The sequence below is a fragment of the Myotis davidii genome, unplaced genomic scaffold (genome assembly GCF_000327345.1).
Source record: "Myotis davidii unplaced genomic scaffold, ASM32734v1 scaffold151, whole genome shotgun sequence".
NCBI classification, from domain to species: Eukaryota; Metazoa; Chordata; class Mammalia; order Chiroptera; family Vespertilionidae; genus Myotis; species Myotis davidii.
Genome location: NW_006285248.1, coordinates 2,489,193 through 2,499,749, shown reverse-complemented (window position 1 = coordinate 2,499,749; position 10,557 = coordinate 2,489,193). Strand labels below are relative to the sequence as shown.

At 44.5% G+C, this 10,557-nt stretch overlaps 1 protein-coding gene across 3 annotated transcripts in view; it reads left to right on the top strand.

Moving 5' to 3' along the window:
- Nucleotides 1–10,557, top strand: part of MMAA (methylmalonic aciduria (cobalamin deficiency) cblA type) — a 38,988-nt gene that overhangs the window by 18,021 nt on the left and 10,410 nt on the right. For 2 of the 3 annotated variants that reach the window (XM_006755951.2, XM_015558892.1), the window contains exons 5-7: nucleotides 758–843; nucleotides 2,668–2,817; nucleotides 3,981–4,336. In XM_006755951.2, the coding sequence (XP_006756014.1) occupies nucleotides 758–843; nucleotides 2,668–2,817; nucleotides 3,981–4,277 (533 nt within the window). In that variant the 3' untranslated portion in view covers nucleotides 4,278–4,336. Of the gene's footprint in view, nucleotides 1–757; nucleotides 844–2,667; nucleotides 2,818–3,980; nucleotides 4,337–10,557 lie in introns of those variants that run through there. The other variant, XM_015558893.1, reaches the window with a different exon arrangement.

The following is a 10,557-nucleotide window of genomic DNA, read 5'->3' as shown; positions in this document are numbered from 1 at the left end:
GAGGGGGAGAGGGAGCAGCTGGAGGGGGAGAGGCAGAAGCTGGAGGGGGGAAGGAGAAGCTGGAGGGGAGAGGGAGAAGCTGAGGAAATTCTTGCTGTCATTTCACTGTGCAGTAGGTGCCAGGGTCGTCACCATGTGGAGAAATTGTGGGACACTGACTGTTTGTATGGCCACTGTGAGAAATGGGAAGGAGCTGACTGAGGGTTTTTAGGGGCGTTGCTTTTACAGGCCGTGAGGAATTTGCAGGAGACATTGGAACCCCTAAACTTATAGTAGTGCTTTAGATCCTCACTTGAGCAGTTTCTCCAGGTGCCTATAGAGGCCAGATAACTGCACTGACCCGTGGGTAGGAGTTTGCAGGGCTGGTGTAGAAGAATGAGAAGGCAAGAAAACGTATTGGCAGGCATAGTGCAGGTTAGAATCCCAGTGCTCAAGCTGCTCACTGATGAAGCATAGTCAGGAAAGCCACAGGAGTGAGGAGGGAGTGAGGCCTCAGGGTTCCCCATTCTTTTAGAGACTGTTACTAGTGGGAAGGACAGGAGAGACGGAAGGATGACAGGAGAGACGGAAGGATGACAGGTGTGCTGGTGGGGTGAGACGTGTAGTAAGTCCTGCAGAGGTGGGTGTTTAAGGTGGGATCGGGTTGAGAGGCTGATTGAATGCGGGAATGAGGCGGAATATAAATGATGGTCAGTGTAGTTGAAAAAGTCAAATTACTGTGAACATTTTAGTGTATGGTTGTGATTTACAATTTCAGGTGTGGGTCAGTCGGAGTTTGCTGTTGCTGATATGGTTGACATGTTTGTTTTACTGCTGCCACCAGCGGGAGGGGATGAATTGCAGGTAATTGTTTTGACTTTTTCTTCCCCAAAACACAAAGCATACCTCTCTGAAAGTGCAAGTTTCAAATGTGTTGTTTTTTTTTTGTAAATAAGTTGATATTAGTGTGGGGAAAGAAATAGCTGCATCCACATTGGCTGAAATACTTGTCAAAGGCAGATTCTGTATATTTTTCCCAACTACAGTAATAGAATTTATGACCTTGAGCTAATGATACAACTTAGATGTTTTCACATGGAACATGGGAGTGATGTCATATATGGGCAGCTCCGGCAGGAAGGGTCCACTGTCACATGGTGTTTGAAGTACAGTTGGCTCAGAAGTTCTTCATGAGATACCACTTTGATTTTAATCAGGATCCCACTGTCATGGTTTATGGATTGTAAAATAGGATTCTCGCTCTCCTCCTGCAGTGCAAACCCGGCACTGACTCCCTGGAGTTGGCAGCCTACCCAGGGGGAGGGCACTGTCCTCCAGAAGGTGCCCTCCCTCCAGACACCAGCAGCAGGCCTTGGGGTTCCCAGCCCACCCACCTCTCTGACCAACTGGCCACAAATGCGGGGGGCGGGGGGGGGTTCCCACAGGCTTGATGATTAACTAGCATGACTCACAGAACTCAGGGAAGCACTCTATTACAGTCACAGTTTTATGATGATATAAATCAGGAGCAGCCAAACGAAGAGACACAGGGAGAGGTCTGGAAGGGTCCCAAACTTGAAACTTCTCTGTCCTCGGGACACATCCCCTCCTGGCACATTGATGTGTCTCTCCTGCCAGGGAGTTCACCTGTGCATCAGTGTCTGGGGTTCTTATCTTACATAAACGCACACCACTCACCGAGTCATTGTCCACATGACTGATCTCAGTCCCCAGGCCCTCCCCCACCCCCATCCATCCCCAGAGGTCAGGCCCAAGGCCCAACCCTCTCATCACAAGGTTGCCCTTTCTGGTGTGGGCAGCTCCCATTCTGAACTCAGAATAGTCCACGCACCCATGGAATAACACAGACATGCCTATCACTCAGGAAATTCCAAGGGTTTAGAGGTTACTTCCCAGGAACCTTAGACAAAGAACAGATAAATTCTTTATTATACAGTACCTCCCTCCCAATTGTATAATTTTTAAAAAATAGTGACAGCAGACTATGGATGCTGCAATCTAGAAACTTTAACTATTAGATTTAATCATTAGAAATTACGTTTAAAAATATTTGAAAAGAAATATTGCTCTTAGATGGAAAAATCTATATTTTCCCAATAAGGTTGGCCTTAGATTTCCAGTGTTTTTATGCAATGTAATTTAAATCAAGAGATTGAGGCATTTTTAGCCATTAGGTTATTTTTCCTCAATAGCAAATTGGAAAAAAACAACAACACTGTAAACACTTAAGGAAAACTTCACAGACTTTGTTTCCAGAAACAGATGTGGTGACAGGTGTTTTCTGTTCCAGCACCTCAATGGTGGTGGGTGCTTTTGCATCTTGCATTGTTAGCACATGAGACGAATCCTTCACGAGACAATGTGCCTGTCTCCTGCCATGTGTCTTGATGATGGATCTACTCTAATTCTGAATGATTCCAGCAGGTTAGGCCCTAAACTGAAAAGAGGCATTACAGATGACTTTCACATCCCAAGAGGTGATGCTTTTGAGTAATTTCTGTCAGTAATTGTGATTCCTGGTACCCAGGGCTTGGGAAGATGCAGAGAAGACATTAGTTAATGAAGTGTACGACTTTCAAAACCTGAGTACCCATGGGTGTCCCATTTGTTTGCTGTAATTAAATTAAATATTTCTGATAAATCACTTTCTTCTCCTTTTCTCTTCAGGGTATCAAAAGAGGTATAATTGAGATGGCAGATCTGGTAGCTATCACCAAGTCTGACGGAGACTTGGTTGTGCCAGCTCGAAGGATACAAGCAGAGTATGTGAGTGCGCTGAAACTGCTCCGCAAGCGTTCAGAAGTCTGGAGACCAAAGGTGAGCTTGCGCTCCATTCTGCATTTTTCACCCTGAGTACACTGGGCATCCTAGAGGATGGAAGTCTCCAGCTAGACATAGAATCAGTCTTTGCTTGTATGTAAAATTGAGTATGTAGTCATGTTTTTAAATATAATTCTTTAACCACTAGATGCCAACAACGAGATGTGAGGTGATAGATTAGATTGCTTAATGCTTGACCTGAGCCACTTGGAAGTGATAGCAGATCCATTCCGAAAGGAGCCATCCTTAAGATTATGGAGTAATTAATGATTTGATGATCTATAATAGTGTTTGAGTAAGACAGAAAAGGCTTTTGAAGTGATAGCTTCCCATTATGCTCATTGGGTGCCGTTTTCAACAAGGGAAAAGAAAAAGGAAAATCCTGTAATAAGTGATGCAATAATATTGACGTGGGCAGCTTCATCTGCAGGAGGACTCTGTGTTAGTAAAGACTAAAATTGCCCTGGCCAAGTGGCTCAGTTGGTTGGACCAAAGTCCAGCACACCAAAAGGTTTCAGGACTGATCCCCAGTCAGGGTGCATACGGGAGACAATCCATCAATGTTTCTCTCTCTCCCTCTCCCTAAAAATCAATAAAAACATATCCTCAGGTGAGGATTGAAAAAGAGACTAAGCTGTAATCACTGCAGTGAGAGCAGTGCTGACATAGTTACCTTCAGCTCCCAGCCTCCCCCAGTCACGTGTGTGTTGGGTCCAGAGCAGTCAGGTGCCGGATGTTCCGCTCTCAGCATTTGCTAAGTCAGGCACCTTGGCCAGAGTTGCTCAACTGGGTTTCATTTTTCTGGCACTCGGGCCTCAAAGAAACCTACCTGGCAAGGCCCTTCTCATCCTTGCGACCCTCTCACAGTTTCCCAGGATGCCTCTGAACACCATCTGAGCAGTCGTAAATCCAAATCAATCTCTGGGCTAGAAAACTTGATCTTGAATCAGTAATTCATTTCTGCTGTGCACTTAGGAATCCTAGTAAGTTACCTCGGTGCATTTCCCAGGATATTAACTTTGACACATCAATAAAGTGTCTCCTCCTCGCCGTTGCCTAGGTCCTTGGACTGTAAGAATGAATTGGCAAGTGTTGGAGTCCCATGAAAGTGTGTTCTATCATTTTAAGTAACACAGTTCTGGTTTTTCCCTTCTCAATAGGTAGTTCGTATTTCTTCCAGAACTGGAGAGGGGATCGCCGAGATGTGGGATAAAATGAGAGAATTCCGGGACCTGATGCTTGCCAGCGGCGAGCTGACGGCCAGACGACAGAAGCAACAGAAAATCTGGATGTGGAACCTCATTCAGGAGAGCGTGCTAGAACATTTCAGGACCCACCCCACCGTGCGGGGCCAGATTCCTCTCCTGGAAAGGAAGGTGCTCAGCGGGGCCCTCTCGCCAGGGCTAGCGGCAGACTTGTTGCTGAAAGCTTTTAAAGCAGAGACTAATGAGATGTAGGTAATCTTACAGATTGTTTTGCAAAGTATTTTAATATTAAAAGTGATTCTTCTGTGGTGTCCTCGGCCTCCCTATTTGTGAACCGCGCTTGAACACTGAAGAACGTTAGATGTGGATGGCCAAGGTCAGGCCGTCGGGCAGTGTTTGTAAGGTGCCTATTGTATGTTACTGATTGCCATTTTTTTCTGTTCCCTTCTATTCTTGTACCCCGGCACGGGGTACTAAAATAGTTTCTTCTCATCAGTCAGGAGCAGAGAAAGCTGAGTGGTAGATCGTGTACCTGAAAGTGCCTCCTTTGATTCCGGGTTCTCTGGGAATTTCAAGAGAACCCGGAAGCAAGGAGTCACCACATTTCTGAGGCCTGAACGATACACAGAGGGTTTCCAAGAGCCGAAAATCATGAGTGACTGCTCCAAGAATTTCTGAAATGGCCATGTACACGCATGACAAAGCAGTTGGAATCTGCCATGACGTGAGCACAACGTTCAAGTTTCCTTATCTGTAAAATGAGGGTAAGAAAAGCTACTTTACAGGATTGTTGGAATAACTAAAGGAGAAATTGTAAAATGGCTAGCACTCAATAATTGGTTGGTGTTGCTAGAAATATTACACTTGGACACCCTGCCAGATCTCTGTTCTATAATACAGACTGGCATCATTTAACTTTAGTCTGGGCAAACTGCTTAATCTCCCCGTGTCTCACTTCCCTCGTTAGTAAATGGGGTTGACAACAGTGTCCACCCAGAGTTGTCGAAAGGACTATTTTATTTAGCATACATAGTGCCTGGACATGGTACGTGCTAAATAAATATTTACCAATAGTCCCTACCTTTTAGGGTGGTTGTGAGGATTAAATGAATTAGTCTCCCTTCAGCTTAGAAGGATAATTCTTTTCTGAAGAAAACCTCATAGGTTGACCTCGCCTTTGTCAAAAGCATAATTACCACTAATTTCTGTAAGTAGGCAGAAATATGCTATGTTCCAAACTGAGCTCCAAAATTGGCAGGCATGTTGGTAAAACCATACCAAATTTCATTAAAGTGACTACTGTTCCTTGTACAGTTACAGCTGCAGGGAACATCAGCAATCACCATATAGCCTAGTAAGGAACTTTCTCTTTGTAATCGCTCTAGGCATGGCTGCTCACCTTTGCTGAGCTCTGTAGCCATTGCCCGGTCTACACTGAAGACAAAAGCTGTTGAACACGTGGTGGCTGGCACTCACTCAGTGTTCGCATTGTCATACACAGAAGATGAAAAACGATGAACAAGTTGAAATTTTTCTTAAAAAGGAACAATCTTAAAAAAATTTTAGCCTATTTGTCTTTCTTTGCTTCCACGATAGTATTTTGGTTAATTGGTTACTAAATTTATGAACTTTTTTTAAACCCATTTGACATAAATGCTTGGTGATAATTCCTGTCCCGTGAGGTATATATAAGTTTACTTTTTGTCATTAGTGGTATGTTTGACAAAATATTAGAGTCGGTACAAAAGCACTTCTAAAGTATTGAATTTTTTTTTCCCCAGAAAAAAAGTGAACTTTGTACTGTAAAATGTAGATGATGCTAGTGTGAGTCAAAGTACCTTACTACGTACCTGAAACTTTGGTGCATAAAGGTAATCTTGGGGCATTTTATTTTGCTTAGCAATCTCAGCGTCTTGATGGAATGAGGTGAGGGCACATGTAAGCCAGTAAACTATTCCACTCTCAGCAAGTCTAAATTCTTAATGTTGCTTTTAACTAACATGGAGGACATCGTGTGACCTCCTTCTCAGAGCTCTGGCCAATCTTAGAATTCCATAGAGAGATATCTTACAATGGATGACAGGACAGCTATTTATTAGGCTCATATTCAGGTACCAAATCCTGTTACATATGGAACCCAACTATTTCAGTGATCAACACGTTCTTCTTAAGAATAAAGTCACATTAGCTTTTATACCCAAGTTTTGCCGACTTGGGATTCCCTCACATTACGCAGGATCCCAGTCCCCTGAAAAGTCCTCTCCCAAGTATTCTTGGAAGTTCCAGATTTCCCTCACTGATTCACAGATAAGCTCACACTCTTGGGAGCAGCTCACTCCTGCCAGGCTCCTGCTGGGCCTCCACTGTTCCCGCTGCCACTGCGCCTGTAGGGAATGCGGCCCTGCTCAGGTGTTCCCAAACTGTTCCCAGAGCACAGGATCCTCGTGTCTCTTAGGGCTGGGGTAGCTCTCCTGCCTCTTCCTCCAGGACCTAATAAACATATAATCTCTGCAGAAAACTAGGTCCCCAAAATCCCCCCTTTCAAAATGTCTTTCAACTCCAAAAGATGCCCGGACAGTTAGCATTCTCTCCTTTTCTGGCATATCAGCCGTAGAGGAGTCATGTTCTCCCAGCTTCATGTATGCCGGGGTGGGCAAAAGTGGCCTTACAGTTTAATACAAATAATACAATAACTAATAAATATTAATACAAGAACAAACTCTGTTTTGTGTACTTGCAACTGTAAACCTACTTTGCCCTGTATGTTACTGCTGATTCTGTGAACCTCCCCTCAAGAGAGGCATTGTTACTCCCGTTTTACAGAAAGGGAAATTGAGCAAGAAGGAGACTGAGAAATTTATCTGAATTCACCATTCCTATATATGATACATTTATACAATAGATTTAAAAACTATTGTTTTCCAAGTTGCTCAGAGCACTTCATGACCTTCATTCGTGCTTTCTATGAGATAGCACGGTGACAGGTAGTCCCTTCATTATAGACGCCTCTGTGGTGTAGTGTGGGTAAGGGATTGTGCGTAACCTGTAAGTTTCTGTGCAGTAGTTTATCTTTAGGGCCTTTCTCCTGTAATCACTATCTTAGATTTTGCTCTTTTGGAAAATGGTGCCTCAAGGTATTTTTCCCAGTAGACTTTTCTGTTTAAGTTTGAAGATACCATATTAGACGTTAAAAAAACAAAAGAAACCTTAATATCAGCTTCTACCGTAGCCAGGACTCTTGGCTAGAAGTAACAGAAACCCACTAGCTTAGGCATAATTGGACTTATTGGCTCATCTACTCATACAGGGAGAAGGGGAGGGGTGCAGCAAGCCTTAGGAACACACATGATGCAAGGATTCTCCGTGTCTCACTTCTTCCTATGTGTTGACCTCGTGCTCCTGGCTTTCTGCACACATAGGTGGAGGTGTGGCAGCCAGCACCTCGGTCCCCAGGAAGTTCTCCCTGGCTCCACAGATTTAATCCTGAAAGTCCTGGGGAAACACTCGATTGGCCTGCCTAAAAGGTCACAGGCCCGTCTCCATGGCCAGTGTGTGGGGTACTATGATTGACAGGAAACACTTGGAGTTGGGGAAGGACCCGGTCTTCAAAATAAGTGGGGTGTCAGTCACAGAATAAAGTAGGATGCCAGGCAGGCAAAACAAATGTCTATTGCAAATACTTTAATCTCCAAATACTTGAAATAAGGTAATGTATAAATAAATTCGTGTTATTGATGTGTTATACCAGCAATTTTCAACCTTTTTCACCTCCTGGCACACATAAACTAATTGCCAAAATTCTGTGGCACACCAAAAAATATGTTTTTTGCTGATCTGACAAAGAAAATAGGTATAAGTTTGATTTATCCACACCGGATGGCTATTGTTGTGTTGGATGTTGTCATTTTTTTATTTGCCAACCTAAGGGGAAAGAAGGTCAGTGCCCCTGACTAGTCAGGGATTGCATTCTTCCGGCACACCAGTTAAAAATCACTGTCATACTGAAAAATGTGAACTTCAGGGAAAAGGTTGATTAATTATTAACCTAATTATTGGTAATATGCTACCAAAACACACAAGTCATGAGGGCCTTTCTAGCTCCAATTTTGTCTCATATTTTACAATTCTAGTTTCCACTTTAATACTTCATAGTTTCTTGGTTCCCAATTTCAAATTCCTGACAGAAGTAGGATGGGTCTGTTTATCTTTGAGAGGCAACAGAGGTCACTGAGGGAGATCTGTGGTGGGTTGTTTCAGGGCGTGAATAAAGTATAAATATGGTCCCTTCCTATTCTGCAGGAACAGTTTGTAGGGCATAGTTTCTTCAGGTTCCTGGTGGGGCAGGCATGAGGTATACTTCCACCACAGAACAAATTATTGGGTGGGTAAGTGGGTTTCAGAGGGGTGAAGTGATTTGCTTAAGCAGTCAGTGTGACTCGGATTCAAGCCTACTTCTCCTAACTCTTCACCTGGGGCGGCATCCGGGCTTGAAGGGCATCTGCAGAGTGAGTGGGGGCCCTCTGGCCTGTGGGGATGGGGCTGAAACCAGCAGTTCAATATCCCCTGAGGGGTCCCAGAGTGCAAGAGGGCACTCTGCAAAGTTGCTGTCGCTCGGCAGCTCCTGAGTTGAACATCTGCCCCCTGGTGGTCAGTATGCATCATAACTACCAGCCAGTTGGCCAGTTGGCTGGTTGTTTAGGCTTTTATATATATAGACTAGAGGCCCAGTGCACAAATTTGTGCACAGGTGGGGTCTGGTCGGCCTGCACCAATGGGGGCTGATTGGGGTCGGGCTGGTGGGGGGGAGGGGCCGTGGATGGTAGGCCAACTGGCCCCGCCCCAATCTGGGTGTGGGGGGGCCAATCGGGGCTGATCGGGGCACCGATCAGGCTGGGACTGCCAAAGTGCTCATCATAGCAACTGGTCATTCTGGTCATTCTGTCATTCCGGCTTGGCTTTTATATGTATAGATAAGAACTTGAGAAATCACACCACCTCTGGATAAAACCAGCGAGGTTGCTCGTTCCAGCAACGTTCTTCTCACCAGCTCCAGTCATTTGGGGCTCTTGGAATAATAGCTGACACAGACCATTTTACTCAGTGAATTGTAGAGCAGCATCATTATTGTTATGGTATGAATTAGATACAGTGAGGTCCTAATCCCCAGTATCTCAGAATGGGACCTTACTTGGCAATAAGGTTGTTGCAGATGTGATTAGCTAGGCTGAGGTCATGCTGCAGTCCATGGGCCCCCATCCAATGTGACTGGTGTCCTCATAAGGACACAGCCATGTGAAGACAAAAGGCAGAGGGAGAACACTGTGATGATGAAGACAGAGACTGGAGTGATGCAGCTTCAAGCCAAAGAATGCCAAAGATGACTGGAAAACCACTGGCATCTGGGAAGAGGCAAGGACGGATTCTCCCACGTTCCAGAGGGGCCTGGGCCCTGCTGACACCTTGATTGCAGACGTCTAGACTCCAGAACGGCGACATGGTCCATTTTTGTGTTTGAAGGCACCCAGTTTGTGGTACTTGGTTACAGAAGCCCTAGGACACTAGGGTCAACCTCTGTCTGAGTCTAACTCAAATGGGGACATTCTACAAAGATTTTATTACGCTCCTCCCCAACCCAAATAAGAATGCATTTTTGACCTCCAAATTCTGCCTTTCCCTTAGGACCTTGAAAACCCATGAAACCAAAGGAAAACAAGAGATTCCTCATGCTTCTTTTGACAAGGTACCCTGCTTCTGTTGATATTCAGTACTGGGCTTTGACTATCCCAAAGGGCCTAAATTTTATAAGTCTGGGAAGTTAGGTTTCTGTAGGGAGGGATTCAGGACATCACAGAGACAATCTAAGGCTATTAACTATGAGCAACAGAGAAACCACCATGACCCGTCTGGCCACAGCAGGCTTTTCTGCCCAAGGCAATAATGTCTGATACCTACCAGAGAGTGGGGAAGGGATGGAGCATATAAAATGTGTTCTGCCCTTATAAAACTAACTCTGGTTTATTAAAATTGGGATCACAGTGTTTGAAATCAGTTTCAATTTCCAAATAGTAAAAATAACCAAACAATAAATTTCAAAAAAGAAAAGAAAACTATCCTTCCTTTTAGGCATCTCCTCACTAATTTTATCAATTTCCTTTTCCTGTTCCTTTGCTTGTTTACCTTCCTTTATTTTCTGTCTAGTCCTTTTGCAACTTGTTCCTTGGTTCCTATGTCCTTTAGACCATGGGCCACACAGTGATAAGTGACTAAAAATTTCCAAATGACACAGTTGGTGAGCATGAGGAAATTATTCCAAGATCAAGGACTGAGAATTAATCTAATCTAATAAAAGAGAAACATGCAAATTGACCGCACCTCTGCTATGCCCCAAGCCACGCCCACCAGCCAATCAGAGCGACTATATGCAAATTAACCCAACCAAGATGGCAGCCAACAGCCATGGAGCTGGAGCAAGCAGGAGGCTTGGTTGCCCTGGCGATGGAGGAAGCCAAGCTTCCCGCCTGCCCTGGCTGGC